The sequence below is a fragment of the Coregonus clupeaformis genome, chromosome 25 (assembly GCF_020615455.1).
Source record: "Coregonus clupeaformis isolate EN_2021a chromosome 25, ASM2061545v1, whole genome shotgun sequence".
NCBI classification, from domain to species: Eukaryota; Metazoa; Chordata; class Actinopteri; order Salmoniformes; family Salmonidae; genus Coregonus; species Coregonus clupeaformis.
Genome location: NC_059216.1, coordinates 21,855,981 through 21,872,503, shown reverse-complemented (window position 1 = coordinate 21,872,503; position 16,523 = coordinate 21,855,981). Strand labels below are relative to the sequence as shown.

General features: G+C 41.6%; 1 protein-coding gene across 2 annotated transcripts; it reads left to right on the top strand.

Moving 5' to 3' along the window:
- Positions 1-6,870: 6,870 nt before the first annotated feature.
- colec11 (collectin sub-family member 11) lies at positions 6,871-12,183 on the top strand. 2 transcript variants are annotated; one of them, XM_041847888.2, is made up of 7 exons: positions 6,871-7,049; positions 7,550-7,704; positions 9,141-9,212; positions 9,944-10,015; positions 10,110-10,163; positions 10,259-10,354; positions 10,560-12,183. In XM_041847888.2, the coding sequence occupies exons 2-7, from the start codon at positions 7,575-7,577 to the stop codon at positions 10,967-10,969; spliced, it is 834 nt and encodes a 277-aa protein (XP_041703822.1). In that variant the 5' UTR covers positions 6,871-7,049; positions 7,550-7,574; the 3' UTR covers positions 10,970-12,183. The 2 variants fall into 2 exon arrangements, with proteins under 2 accessions (XP_041703822.1, XP_041703823.1); XM_041847889.2 differs by having other exon boundaries at positions 6,872-7,049; positions 10,578-12,183.
- Positions 12,184-16,523: the final 4,340 nt, after the last annotated feature.

The window sequence follows — 16,523 nt, the reverse complement described above, 5'->3', positions numbered from 1 at the left end:
CATTTTATTGTGAAACAAACAAGAAATAAGACAAAAAAACAGACAACTTCTTCAAGGCAAAACTGCTCCAGCTCCTTCAAGTTGGATGGGTTCCGCTGGTGTACAGCAATCTTTAAGTCATACCACAGATTCTCAATTGGATTGAGGTGTGGGCTTTGACTAGGCCATTCTAAGACATTTAAATGTTTCCCCTTAAACCACTCGAGTGTTGCTTTAGCAGTATGCTTAGGGTCATTGTCCTGCTGGAAGGTGAACCTCCATCCCAGTCTCAAATCTCTGGAAGACTGAAACCGGTTTCCCTGAAGAATTTCCCTGTATTTAGCGCCATCCATCATTCCTTCAATTCTGACCAGTTTCCCAGTCCCTGCCGATGAAAACCATCAGTGTTCTCGGGGTGATGAGAGGTGTTGGGTTTGCGCCAGACATAGCGTTTTCCTTAATGGCCAAAAAGCTCAATTTTAGTCTCATCTGACCAGAGTACCTTCTTCCATATGTTTGGGGTGTCTCCCACATGCCTTTTGGCGAACACCAAATGTGTTTGCTTATTTTCTTCTTTAAGCAATGGCTTTGTTTCTGGCCACTCTTCCATAAAGCCCAGCTCTGTGGAGTGTACGGCTTAAAGTGGTCCTATGGACAGATACTCCAATCTCCGCTGTTGAGCTTTGCAGCTCCTTCAGGGTTATCTTTGGTCTCTTTGTTGCCTCTCTGATTAATGCCCTCCTTGCCTGGTCTGTGAGTTTTGGTGTGCGGCCCTCTCTTGGCCGGTTTGTTGTGGTGCCATATTCTTTCAATTTTTTAATAATGGATTTAACGGTGCTCCGTGGGATGTTCAAAGTTTCTGATATTTTTTTATAACCCAACACTGATCTGTACTTCTCCACAACTTTGTCCCTGACCTGTTTGGAGAGCTCCTTGGTCTTCATGATGCCGCTTGCTTGGTGGTGCCCCTTGCTTAGTGGTGTTGCAGAGTCTGGGGCCTTTCAGAACTGGCGTATATATACTGAGATCATGTGACACTTAGATTGCACACAGGTGGACTTTATTTAACTAATTATGTGACTTCTGAAGGTAATTGGTTGCCCCAGATCTTATTTAGGAATCATAGCAAAGGGGGTGAATAATTTTATTCGTTATTAATTTTTTAGAATTCTTTGAAACAAGTGATTTTTTTCATTTCACTTCACCAATTTGGACTATTTTGTGTATTTCCATGACATGAAATCCAAATAAAAATCAATTTAAATTACAGGTTGTAATGCAACAAAATAGGAAAAACGCCAAGGGGGATGAATACTTTGCAAGGCACTGTGTAGTGCGTATGTTATTGTGTGTTTGTATGCATATGTCTATGTTTATGTTGCTTCAAAGTCTCCGCTGTTTCATAAGGTGTATTTTTATCTGTTTTTTAAATCTAATTTTACTGCTGGCTTGAGTTACTTGATGTGGAATAGAGTTCCATGTAGTCATGGCTCTATGTAGTACTGTGTGCCTCCCATAGTCTGTTCTTGACTTGTGAAGAGACCTCTGGTGGCATGTCTTGTGGGGTATGCATGGGTGTCTGAGCTGTGTGCCAGTAGTTCAAACAGACAGCTTGATTCATTCAACATGTCAATACCTCTCACAAATACAAGTAGTGATGAAGTCAATCTCTCCTCCACTTTGAGCCAGGAGAGATTGACATGCATATTATTAATGTTAGCTCTCTGTGTACATCCAAGGGCCAGCCGTGCTGCCCTGTTCTGAGCCAATTGCAATTTTCTTAAATCCCTCTTTGTGGCACCTGACCACACAACTGAACAGTTGTCCAGGTGCGACAAAACTAGGGCCTGTAGGACCTGCCTTGTTGATAGTGCTGTTGAGAATGCAGAGCAGCGCTTTATTATAGACAGACTTCTCCCCATCTTAGCTACTGTTGTATCAACATGTTTTGACCATGACAGTTTACAGTCATGGGTTACTCCAAGCAATTTAGTCTCCTCAACTTGCTCAATTTCCACATTATTCATTACAAGATTTAGTTGTGGTTTAGGGTTTAGTAAATTATTTGTCCCAAATACAATGCTTTTAGTTTTTGAAATATTTAGGACTAACTTATTCCTTGCCACCCATTCTGAAACTAACTGCAGCTCTTTGTTAAGTGTTGCTATCATTTCAGTCGCTGTGGTAGCTGACGTGTATAGTGTTGAGTCATCCGCATACATAGACACAGTGCCAGTGGCATGTCGTTAGTAAAAATTGAAAAAAGTAAGGGTCCTAGACAGCTGCCCTGGGGAATTCCTGATTCTACCTGGATTTTGTTGGAGAGGCTTCCATTAAAGAACACCCTCTGTGTTCTGTTAAGACGGGTAACTCTTTATCCACAATATAGCAGGGGGTGTAAAGCCATGACACATATTGGGAGCTGGTAAAGTAAAGTTGTCATACTACAGTACTTACGGCAGGTCCACAGTGCCTGGGGTCTTCCCCTGCTCTGTCTGGGTGAGGCGCTTGTAAATGAAGGAGCTGAACATGTGACTCAAATCAAATTTTATTTGCCACATGCGCCGAATACAACAGATAGACAACAGGTAGACCTTACAGTGAAATGCTTACTTACAAGCCCTTAACCAACAATGCAGTTTTAAGAAAATAAAAAAAAGTGAAGTAAAATATAGATAAGTAAAAATGCAATGCAATGCAAATAGTCCGGGTAGCCATGATTAGCTGTTCAGGAGTCTTATGGCTTTGGGGTAGAAGCTGTTAAGACTCCTGCTGGCATCCTCATCTTTCAGCATTGCCGAGACCAAGAACCTTTACAAACAATGAAGAATATCGCAAAATTAAGCAACTTCATTCCATACGAATGTGGACACTGAACATACTCCAATGTTAACCCACTACCCACTGGGAGCAATGTAAAAACAGATTTTACAGATTTCACTCACTTCAGGTAAAAGTCAATGATGACATCATTCAAGAACTCTCACTCGTTCAGACAGTGGAGGTCTTCATTGCTGACGCAGATCCCCCCCTCTGGCTGGAGGAGGGGGGTACAGTGTTAACCTAGCAAGATGACAACCCAAACATCACAATGGGTTTAGCATAAATCATCTTTATCAGTATAGCAAGACCAATAGCCCTAAGATGGGAATTCTCATTCACCTCTTGACTGGCCCTTTGAACGTTGCCTCAATCTCCACTATTTCGTCATCATCCAGGACTTGTATTGGGGCAGCAGATATGCATGTTGGGGAGAAGAGATTAATGTCGGGCGGGAGAGATGCATGTTGGGGGAGAAGAGGTGCATGTTGGGGGAGAAGAGGTGCATGTAGTGGGAGTAGAGCTCTGTGGTGGGGCAAGAGAGATTTGTGGTGGGGCAGGTGCAATCCATCTTGGGACAAGAGGCTTGGAAGAAGGGGTCTGTGTCCTTGAGCCACAAATGGAATAAAGAAACTGCTGCTGAAACACAGAGGGCTGAGGTTTAGGTGGGCCTGAAATAGCCTGGGATACCTTCTGCAGAAATTATGAAGCTGGGTGAGGAGGATATTTAGGTGGGCATGCAACGGGCTCTGAAACCTACTGCAGTGAGAAAGACAAGCAGAGGACACACCAGGTTTGGTGACACGTCAATGGACTTTACGTCATCGGTGGATGATGCTCCATTAAATGCCTACAACTAACAGTGCAACATGTTCAACATGGCTTACCTTCTCTGGGGTTGGTTTGGAAGAGTGCATGAGTATTTGGTTAGCTTCCACAAATGACAATTGCACTGAGAAATCCTCCGGAGTAGCTTTATTTGCTCTGTCAATCTCTCTGAAGATTTTGTCCAGTTCAACTTTCTCCAAGTCAGACAGTGTATTTTCAAGCACTAGGATGATGTAGTTCTCGCCGAGATCTGTCGAAAGATTACAACAAACATCAGATTGATAGACAGAGGGATTAAGTTTGATTAAATTGGCACATACTTAATTTACATTGGTGAAACAGGGGTATCTACTGATTAAATTCATACAGTATAGTGCTGTATGCAAACCATCTACAGTAGGAGAGTTCCCTGAGTCAGGCCTTTGACATGTGTTTTGTAATATTCATGTTGGCCCTTGCTGTCATACCAGGCGCCCCCCTTGGCTCGGGACATCTTGAGCAAGAGGCGGAGGCGCTGGCTCTCTCCTGGAGTGTTCTTGAGGAAGGGGGCAGGCATGCTTCGGACATGGCACCAGGCACAGCTGGCCAGGCTGTATGACCACAGCCACACTGATATTAACACTTAACAGCTTCATGTCATCTCATGGCTGTTCATCCCAATAAGGCACCAGTTCAGACTTTGAAGGGATTCTTACCTTGTCCATTGATCTGAATGTACTCTGCTGTAAACTGAAACAGAGTCAAATAAACTGAGTCAGTGTAATACTGGAATATCTGTGTTGTGTTGTCTACTGGCAAAGAGTTTCAGTTTTAAATACTGTTTTCAGTTGTATCCAAAACAAACAAAACAATTACTGTGACATGCTTTGGAGGGGTCCTGTGCATTGTTCCCACTCTTACACATCTGCAGAACACTTTGATCCCCTCAGAAATATCAACAGATGGGTGTTTAGGATGAGGTGATGTGGGAGGATCCTGTTTGACTCTTCGCCGTTTGGTGGTGGGTTGGTCAGGGACTAACTTCCCAAACTGTGAAAGGAAGCATTAAAGTCAATAAAAATGTGACATAACAGAGACTGTGTCAATAGGTGTAAACAAAATCACATACATAAGGTTGTATTTGGCAGGAACAGAAATGAGGGAACTCAAATGTTTTCATTTTCCTTTCAATCGTTTTAACCGGTCTTCCAGAATCCGATGACATTTGATCACGGACAATTGTCCTTGGTAGTCCGGTTTTGGAGTTGGCAAAGTCATTGCTTTTAAAGTGATCATCATCAACTGTCTCTTCAATGCCACTAGAGGGCATTGGTGAGGACTGGCTGGTCCCTGATGTTGGAGTTACAGAACGGACAGAGGTATCTTCCTCATCATCACTGCACAACACAACTACATCAAAACATCAACACAATAAGCATTATGTCAAGGATAGGATTGACTCTGTACAGTAGGCTTCTTCTGAAACGGCAGTGAAGTAACAATTTACCTGCGTTTTCTAGGAGAGAAGGATTTTTGGGCGATTCCTCTGTTTGAAGATGTAGCACACGGTCATTCCTATAATACATTACAGACATGAGATTGACAAATGTTTGAAACCCTTAATTATATTTTAAATATGGGAATATTTCACCATTGGGCATTATTCTGAGAAACTACAGCAGGGGCAAATCCATGTTGGAAGATTCTGCTTTGGACAACCACTCCTGGAGAGGGTACCTGGCTCACAAAGAAGTAATCACCGCTGTCAATGACTTGGCTGTAACTGCATTACTCCAGATTATCCTAAAGAAAGATCATTGTTAAACACATTGACATGAGTTTGTAAGCGAGAAAGCAAGAAACACATACCTTGACAGCTTGCCAAATCCCAGCATATTGAGTCTGATGACATTTCCTATTGTCAAAGGTTTATTTGCACAAAGTTCTGTCAGTCAACACTACAGGCAGAAACAGTTGGGAATGAAAACACATCTTCAATTGAGGAAATCCAAATCCATTACGGCTACCACACTAGATTTTTTCACACACACACAAACAATAACCCAACAAAAATGTTCACTGGATTAACAATCCATGTTAGCGCTCTAGCTAACGTTTAGTTAACGCAAACGTGGCTAGCCAGTTCGCTCGCTAACTGGGTTGGGTTGCGTTACATACACAGATATTATTGCTGGATGACGTAACTTTTACATTTCATTCATCTAGCGAAATACTAGCCTTGTTTGATCCCAGAACATATCAGCAATGCTGATGATGACCGATATGATTTGCACGCACACATGTGACCATCTGTCCGTGTACTAGTGGTGTCAACAAAAATGGTGGAGTTCGTATTGCATGGCCCGGTGCCCCGGGTGAGTGGAGATTCCAATGGAACGATCTAAAATGAACAACTCCACTCATCCGGAGCACCGGGCCATGCAAAATGAACTCAAATATAGTAAACGTTCAACGTTGATTCTAGGCTGGGCCAATCAACACCTTAGATGCTGGGTCATTACGTTGCAACAACCAATCGCAACGATGAGCGTGGAAAGCGATGCACCCCCACCGCCTAATTTATTGTTGTGTTGTGCGTTACTAGCTAGATCATACCTATTCACAGAAAATACATTTTGTGTGAAAATCAATGGACCTTGTAGTTTAAATCAATCCCCCTGAAGTTTATGGTGCTTTCAAGAAAACTGGGAACCCGGAAAAAACGAGTTCAAACCACGACGTCAGTGAACTTTAGGTCGGAAAGTCGGAGTTCTAGAAAGATGCCAGAGTTTCCGACAGAAAGAGTTGGATGACTGTTCAAACTGATTTTTCCCAGTCTGAGCTCATTTTTCTCAGAGTTCCCAGTTGTCTTGAACGCGCAGAAGTCGGATATTTCCATGTTCCCAGTTGTTTTGAACGCAGCATTAGTTTGTGTGTTATCAGGGGTGTATTCATTAGTCGGAATCCGTTGCAAAACGTTTGGTCGGTAGTAAAACGTGTAGCAACGGAAACGGTTTACTCCAACGGAAAACGTTTTGCAACGAAGACAAGATTCTCTATTGGACAAATTCAGGTAGGTCCCTCCCCGTTTCGTTCCATTTGCTCTGCTTGCTTCCGTTTGTTTCCTAGAGTAAACGGTAAATGGTTTCCGTTGCAAAATGTTTTGAATCCGACTAATGAATACACCCCAGACGTGGATGCTGTCAGTGACCCCCTCGCTTTCCCATCCAATTATCTCTGAGACGCCAGCTGCCCCTGGCTTTATCTGTGAAACTGTTTATGGAAGACCTATCACACACATTCTACGGTCCTGAGGAGGAAAAATGAAATCCTTTGAAAAGACCACCAGTGTGCAAACCCCTGTTAACTCAAGAGGATAATTTGGGAAAATCCTCAAGCTGAAGCTAGTTGCTGCTTTGGGGATCTGGAAAACTCCACAAAAGGTAGGTTACATTTAGAACTATTGATGTGACTCCAGACCCATATGATATGCTCTGTGTATGCCATGATGAAGCAAGCTTGGTTGGTTTGTCTTTGGATGTTTGTCTGTATGCGATCCGTCACAGCACATTGTCTTGTTTCATCTGGAATGTCCCAAGGCACTTTAAGGGAATTTAAGCCAGAGAAGAACATTTGGTCTTCGGTCAGGAAACTTCTGGCCTAGGCTACTAAGTTTTAGTCAATCACATTGTTTTGTATTGAGTGATGTGATAGTTGATTTGAGGTCTAAAATCAGTTGTTCTGATGTACTGTATAAAAGCAAACTATCACATAGGACTGAAGAATCATTGCTCATATCTGCGTTAATTGTACAACGGTGCCAACCATGACATTGTATTTTCTTAATTGTCTGCCAATCAGTCTTACCTCAGCTCTCTTAGTGTATCTATTTGTGTGTGTGTGTATTTGCCATTCAGTGAATATCTAATTAAATGTCTTCCAGTCCATCAACCCGTCCATGTTGCAGGATGAGAGCAGAGGAGCTGATGCCTTGTGTACTTATCACTCTACTGGGGCTGACCCTGATGGAGTCAGCTCACGGACAGCACATCTCAGACGAACCCTGCTCTGTCCAGATCCTCGTCCCAGGACTCAAAGGCATATACACTGAGTGTACAAAACATTAGGAACACCTTCCTAATATTGAGTCGCACCCCCTTTTCCCCTCAGAACAGCCTCAATTCATCGGGGCATGGAATGTACAAGGTGTCAAAAACATTCCATAGGGATGCTGGCCCATGTTGACTACAATGCTTTACACAGTTGTGTCAAGTTGGCTGGATGTCCTTTGGTTGGTGGACCATTCTTGATACACATGGGAAACTGTTGAGCATGAAAAACCCTGCAGTGTTGCAGTTCTTGACACACTCAAACCGGTGTGCCTGTCACCTACTACCATACCCTATTTAAAGGCACTTATCTAAATATTTTATCTTGCCCGTTCACCCTCTGAATGGCACACATACACAATCCATGTCTTAATTGTCTCAAGGCTTAGAAATCCTTATTTAACCTGTCTCCTCCCCTTCATCTACACTGATTGAAGTGGATTTAACAGGTGACATCAAAAAGGGATCCAGTTCCTAATGTTTTGTACACTCAGTGTAATTCACACACAATAGAGCCCCACAGTGGATGTGTCATAATACCCATAAAACCTAGCGGTCAAACATTCCAATCGTTTATCCACCATTTTTCCCATAGGGAGTTTAGAAACACTTAAAATAAGGGCTGTGTTTTGTGTAGGCTTACCCTGGCGAGACGTTTTGATAACCATGTAAATCTCTCTCGGACAAGGTGACTTATCAATATATTGGGCTCTATTTACTCTGATTCGAAAATGCTATTTAGCGACAAAGTCTACATCATGCAAAACTACAAATCCCTGCAAGCTCCTGCACATCATCTCTATCTGACACCTTTGCTAACAGGTATTGTGTCAATTTAAAACTTGCACAAGACAATTCACAGAATTTGAGCCAATTTATGAATTACTACATTTAGCTAACATTAGATAGTTAATCCAGAGATTCTTACCTTTGTCTCGATTCGGCAGTCTCCTCCAGATCATCATGGCATTTGTAGTTCTTTATGATAGTCACATTAGCAGCTAATTAGCATTTCATTTTTTTGGGGTAAATACAGGCGAATATATCGTATATTGTCCTAGAGAGATTTGCACGGTTATGAAAATGTCACGCCAGGGTAAGACTACACAAAACACAGCCCTTATTTTAAGTCTTTCTAAAATCCCCTGTGGGAAAAATGAATGGTGCAAAAACGATTAGAAATATTTCCCTGTTTGACCGCTAGGTTTTATGGGTATTATGACTCATACTGTGGTACTCTATACACTCACGCCTTCATAAAAAATGAAGGAATATGAAAACATGCTGAGAAAACACATAGGGCTCAGGTCATAGGGTTGCACTGTGCACTATTTATCAACAATAGTAACATAACATTCCAGAGTTGTGAGGTTGTTGATCCATTAAGCTTTTTTTGATTCGTGAAGCTTTCTCTCCATTTGACAGGAGAGCCAGGAGAAAAGGGAGAGAAAGGGACACCTGGGAGACCAGGAAGAGTGGGTCCACTAGGGGAGATAGGTAAGCCTCCATCTTTGAAAACAGAAACAAATACAATGTGCAGTATTCTCTCTGTACAGGTGCTATGCTTCATCCCTCACAATATCACAAAGTGTTGATGACTCCTCTATGGAGGCTTGGGAAACTTGAGAAATATATTGATTGGAAATTTGGCAGTGGCTGTTTTTTCAGCTTCGGAGAATGTTGGGTGTAGTTATCTGCTTGAGAATTTGGTTGTCATGAAAAGCTGTTTAAACATCACTTCTGATTGAGCTTTGGAAAGGTATTTGGATAACCCTTTGGTCTCTCACTATGGTGTCTCACTACACTTGTGGACAAATGTATTTTACAAGAGACGAAAACCATACAGATTTTGTTCAGAATGGTTAAGAACATGATTCTAGAGTTTATTTAATTGGACTGTTATTGTCTATGAACTAGGGTAAAGATCACAGCATGCATTGACAAGAATTTCTCCAAGAGGATGTTGTGCTATGGTTACATCGCTGCTAGGGAGTCCAGAGCAGCAGAATGTTTACTTTAGGTCAGAGGTCGTGTGAGAAACGCTACCCAGAATCCCCTGAATCACTGACCGGTGCTGACTGCAGCTGTTGATGATGGCTGGTGGAGGCTGACATCAAAGACAGATTAAATGCTCACATGGAGGCTTTGTTATTTAACCCAATTATTCATTTGATTCTGAAATCAATCACAGAACACCTCTAGTTACAGTGACACATGTTTCCCTGCAGGACATACTGGAGTTAAAGGACAGAAGGGTATTATGGGACATTATGGGAAAATGGGCCCCTGTGGAGTCAAAGGTAGGAAAAAACCCAGAAGAACATGCGTTTGCACTAGTGTTTTGGGATGCATTACCATATTTTCCACGTACTTTGACAATGTTTCCACGCACAGGTTTAAAAGGAGATATGGGGGATCCTGGGCCAATGGGCCCGAATGGTGATCCAGGTACAACATTTATTTGTTTGGAGTAACATTACAGGTCTAGTTAACAATACGTCAACAAAGAATTAGGAAAATATGTATTCCTTTTGTCTCATCAGGTGTTCCATGTGAATGCACACCCCTGAGGAAGATGATTGGTGAGATGGACATCCTAGTGGCCCAGTTATCCAATGAGATGAAGTTCATCAAAACTGGTACGCTTTTAGGATGTCTGGTTTATAGTAAAGTATGAATGTTGAATTAGGAATTTCCAAAGAGTAACGCAAAGGTAAAGACATCAGTTTATTTTCAGTATCACTCTCATCTATGACCATTTTGCTTTATTTGCTTCCGTGCACAATGTGAATGCTGGGTATATATGTCAGTGTGATTATAGAAATACAAGTGCTCATTTTTCAGCACTGCCCTCCCCTGCAGCTGTCGCCGGCATCAAAGAGACCGACAGTAGGGTCTATCTGCTAGTCAAGGAGGAGAAGCGTTACACAGATGCTGAGGTCTATTGTCAGGGAAGGGGTGGACACCTGGCCATGCCCAAGGACGAGGGGGCCAACGCGGCCATCGCTGGGTACATCACTGAGGCGGGCCTGAGCCGGGTGTACATTGGCATCAACGACATAGACCGCGAGGGCCATTTCACCTACGTGGATCGCTCCCCCATGAGCACCTTCAGCAAGTGGAGGGAAGGGGAACCCAACAATGCCTACAGGGATGAGGACTGTGCTGAGATGGTGGCGGCGGGGGACTGGACAGATGTGGCCTGCCATCCCACCATGTACTTTGTGTGTGAGTTTGACAAGGACAGTGTCTGAGGGGCATTTTGTTGAGAGTGGTAGTGAGTTGGAAGGGAGGGCAAAGGACTTCATTGGAGCTGCATGACAGAGAGAGGCTTCAATTATAGAGAAGCCTTTTATAGAGTTATACAGATGTTGTTCAGTGTGTAGAATTATTTTGACACAGCTGCATTTGTTTAATCACCCACCAGTGCTAAATATCATTGTACATTATAGAATACTGTGTATAGAATACTGTGTATTGACGTACATTTTTCCAGGATTCTTCTTTTTTGACTTGAAAGTTTGATTTGAATGGATGCTGTTTTTATAAACCTTTGCATTGAATGGCTATATCAACTTTCCCTTTGATCTCTTAATCTGATTGTTTTCAACAACAACAAGAAATATATAACTCATTCTTTTTTGGGGTCTGTTTCTTGTCATGTTTATGTGAGTTATGTTAGATGTTAGGTCAGATACTGTATCTTGAAGTATACTAATTATATGTATTACTTTAGTTTATTAGCCATTACTTTACTATCTTTTGTTAAAGTAATTAGTTAAAAACATTTGAAGTTATTTATTTAGTCTTTTTTTTATTTCTTTTTTAAAAATGTATTCACAGTACTGAATATTGGACGTGAAAAATACTATATTGCTTTAATATGGACCATGCAAACTCAACAAAGTAGTGAGTTACTGTAGATGCTAAATGTATTTACTATTACCTAATACATGTTGGAAAATACACAACCATGTCTTGTAGTATGTTCATATTGTTGGTCCGTTATCTTTTTATGAAAGTAGTTTATTGGAATGCACACTTACAGGAAGTACAGACAAGCTAGCTAGGTAGGTTGGCATAGAGTAGTTGGGGATGGGCTTGAAAGTGCATGTGAGGTCTTCATTTACATTTACGTCATTTAGCAGACGCTCTTATCCAGAGCGACTTACAAATTGGAGGTCTGTCAGATGTCTTGACTTCTGCCGTGTGCCTTGACTTCAATGATGGTGCAGAGGTTATGTAGCTGAAATTAGTCAGATAATTAATGGTTTCTGGTAAATTATGGGATATTCATCAGCAAAAACAGAAACAAATAAAATGTCTGTTTTACCAATAGGCTTTCAAGGACTGAATGAAGTATCTCTATTATAAAATATGGAACAGTGTCCTCAGGGATGCAGATGGTGAAATATTTGGTTTGGTATTGCTCATTTGCCTGTAATGTACAAAATAAACACTGATACTAATAGTAGTTTATTTATATTTTATGATTTTTTAATTTACAAGTTGGTAAACGCTATATAACTCTCCTACTGGTGTATTCTGTAGGCTACTGCCACCTAGTGGTTAATAGTGAAACACTCCTACCACTGTTCACTGTTGATCTCCTCACATAGAGCTATCGGGAATGTTTTCCAATGTGTTACCAAATTAAAATGATGTTCACAATTTATAATGGAAAGATAAGAAAGACACAAACCAGATGTGGCTATTTCTAGGAAACCAAAATATACTGACAACACATCATTCAATTTCAACCGGCATACCTTGCATGTGAACCTATGAACTTATAGACTAATAGGTTTCTGACCCTTGCAGATCATCTACAATTTCATTAAAACAATTACAGTCCTTAAAATGACATTTTCCTCTCATACCAATGTTTATAAAACAAGTCCCATGTTACTCTATAGGCATACCTCTAATCCGACCAGATACAGAAGCAAAAGGTCTGGATAACTGTCTGCTCACGATGTAACACTAACGTCTTTATTACATCTGGTGAAAACATTTGATGCCATGACCTTTGAAAGGTTAGACACAAAAATGACATGTGATCAGAAAATTGTAACAGTAATCTTTTGCAATGAAGACCAGATCCCAAATCAATTATACTGTAGTTCCATCTAACAACAGATCACCTTATACTGATAGATTATGAGTGAGCAGCATACAGTGCCTTCGGAAAGTGTTCAGACCCATTGACTTTTAACACATTTTGTTATGTTCTAAAATGGATTTAAAAAAATAATAATCCTTAGCAATCTACACACAATACCCAATAAGGACAAAGCGAAAACAGGTTTTTAGAAACTTTTACAAATGTATTAAAAATATAAAACAGAAATACCTTATTTACATAAGTATTCAGATCCTTTGCAATGAGACTCGAAATTGAGCTCCGGTGCATCCTGTTTCCATTGATCATCCTTGAGATATTTCTACAACTTGGTTGGAGTCCACCTGTGGTCAAGTCAATTGATTGGACATGATTTGGAAAGGCACACACCTGTCTATATAAGGTACCACAGTTGACAGTGCATGTCAGAACAAAGCCCAAGCCATGAGGTCGAAGGAATTGTCCATAGAGCTCCGAGACAGGATTGTGTCGAGGCACAGATCTGGGAAAGGGTACCAAAAAATGTCTGCAGCATTGAAGGTCCCAAGAACATAGTGGCCTCCATCATTCATAAATGGAAGACGTTTGGAACCACCAAGACTCTTCCTAGAGCTGGCCGCCCGGCCAAACTGAGCAATCGGGGGAGAAGGGCCTTGGTCAGGGAGGTGACCAAAAACCCCATGGTCACTTGGTTAGAGCTCCAGAGTTCCTCTGTGGAGATGGGAGAACCTTCCAGAAGGACAACCATCTCTGCAGCACTCAACCAATTAGGCCTTTACGGTAGAGTGGCCAGACGGAAGCCACTCCTCAGTAAAAGGTACATGACAGCCCGCTTGGCGTTTGCCAAAAGGAACAAAGTACTGAGTAAAGGGTCTGAATACTTATGTAAATGTGATATTTCAGTTTTTTATTTATTTATAAATTAGCAACAATTTCTTCAAACCTGTTTTTGCTTTGTCATTATGGGGTATTGTGTGTAGATTGATGAGGGGGAAAAGGAATGTAATACATTTTAGAATAAGGCTGTAACGTAACAAAATGTGGAAAAGGTCAAGGGGTCTGAATACTTAACGAAAGGCACTGTAGAGTCACTCCTCCTGTCAGGAGCTGACAGTCTTAATAGGGGAAAATTAATGTTGGCATGGAGCCCCTGACTAGAACTCCATATATGGGCATAGCTGCATCATCTAGAATGAATGTTGGAATGGGGTCCTTGCAGGAACTCCATATATGGGCCCAACAGGAAGTCCTTTTGTGGGCATAGTAATTCGTTTGGTAAATGACTACACCTGAGCTCAATCTGAATCAAGAGTTTTCAGGCTAGCACAGGTTGGTTCTGATCAGGTCGTCAATTGATTATGGATGCTTTGTGCATGGCGCTGTAGCAAAGACATTGCTGCTGCAGATTGGTAGGATTCAATAGAGGGCACTTAGGCTGTGTAATAGTGCTTTTAAGACTGCACCTGTTGAGGCCTTACAAGGGTAACTGTCTCAACAGAGGGTTTTTGGCTTTGGATTGGAAAAATGGTAGCAGAGTAGGGTCTCAGGGATCTGGTAATATGGCGGCGCACAATTGGCACAGCGTCGTCCGGGTTTGGCCGGTGTAGGCCGTCATTGTAAATAAGAATTTGTTCTTAACTGACTTGCCTAGTTAAATAAAGGTAAAATAAAAAATAAAAATCTGTGGCACTGGGGAATGTTCCTCCATAGTTCTTTCCAAGGCCTTATGTGGATTTGAATCTGATTGAGGAAGAGGAGTGGTGTGACGTTGGTAATGTGGGTACACAAGTAGATTTTTGACAGTGTAACAGGGTTAGGAGTTCTGCCAATCCAGCACCTGTTAATTGTTAAGTTCCTGCCTGAGAAAAATAAAGGTGTGGTCATACCTGTGGTCCTGTGTCTCTGTGGTGGTAAACTTGGGGAGATGTTGCCAGAAGATTCCGACCCTACTGTTATGCTTGTTTACGCTGAGCTGCACTGGAGTCGGAACGCAATCATGGTTACATTAAGGCACCTTAGAGCTGGAGCTAGATATGGGTTGGACAATGTACCTCAATGCAGGTATGTGATATGCCACTGTACTCCAAATGTTACCTTTATCCACACTGATACATTGAGATTGAAATACTGCTAGTTTTCCTGAAAACTGCCCTTTTCGTCCTCATGGTAGCTAGTCACCACAGCCATTTTGGAATGGCAGTGTCAGCCAATCGACTCCTTAGTAGTTCAACGCGACGTGCCATTCCATAATGGCTGCAGTGGCTACTGCTATATAGCATGAGGACGAAAAGGGCCGTTTTCTGGGAAAACTAGCAGTATTTCAATTTTGTCATTTTAGCAGATGCTCTTATCCAGAACCATTTACAGTAGTGAGTGCGTACATTTTCACACTGCTCCCCCATGGGAACCAATCCCACAACCCTGCCGTTGCAAGCGCCATGCTCTAGAAACTGAGCCACACAGGACCACAGTGCGCCTGTATCAGTGAGGATAAAGATAACATTTGGAATAAAGTGGCATATCCCATCCCTGCATTGAGCTTAGTTTTCCAAGCCACATCTTGCACTGGCTCTGCTGCGTCTTAATCAACAGTTGCTACATCTATTTTTGGACTTATAAATTGATGATATGAACCCATTGATTCTTGAAGAATATAATTTATAAATGCCTCATGAGTTTAGCTCAACTGTGGTACCCCATCAGAACCCAACATATAGGCTTGTTTTACTCCAAGGTCTGTAAACTAAGTAAATGTAAACAAAAACTATATAGCCTCAAAACATGGTTAAGACTATACTTGTGATATCATGGATGGTCAGTCCTTGCATCCATAGCTCAGCTGGTAGAGCACGGCACGGCGCTTGTAACGCCAAGGTAGTGGGTTCGATCCCGGGACCACCCATACACAAAAAAATAAAAATGTATGCACGCATGACTGTAAGTCGCTTTGGATAAAAGCGTCTGCTAAATGGCATATTATATTATATTATATTATATTATATGAATTTGAGAGTGGTTACATTTCTCCAGCCCCATCCCTCAGCTTTTTACCGAAACAAACGGGGAGTACGCATTATTGTTTCTATTGTTGCTTTAAGGTAAGGGTAAGAGTTAGGGTTAGGTTTAGTGTAGGGACATCCCAAGGATCCCAGATAGCAATACCCAGAAGGATCCTGACTGGAGGAAGGTTACTGGGTTATCACGGACGGTCCAGATTTCAGACTGACAGGTAGGCTCAATAGAGCTGAGTGCAGACTATATGTGATGGAACTGACTCCAGACAAGGTCACCAGATACAGCTTTGGAGTAATCCGCTCATATCTGGTTTCTATCTCACCTTGAAGTCTTAAACGTTGATACTCATTTAACCTCTGGAATCCAGACAAAGGTTTATCATTATTTAATTTGAGATTGTCTCAACAACACTATTTTAAAGATTCAACAGGGCATCCAAAATTAAATCATACTGTAAACCAAACCCAAATTCAGATCAATTTTGTATACGCATGGCACGGTTCTTTTGATAAAGCACAGTATGAGTGGTCCCTTAAGTCATGAATAATGAACACAGAGATGATTAATTATGCATCCCATTGACCAGGAGAGTGTCTGGCAAAAACCAATTAGCTACTGTTGTAGTGGTGAAATCTCTGGTTACATCTGCAGTAAACAATTTGGACAGCACT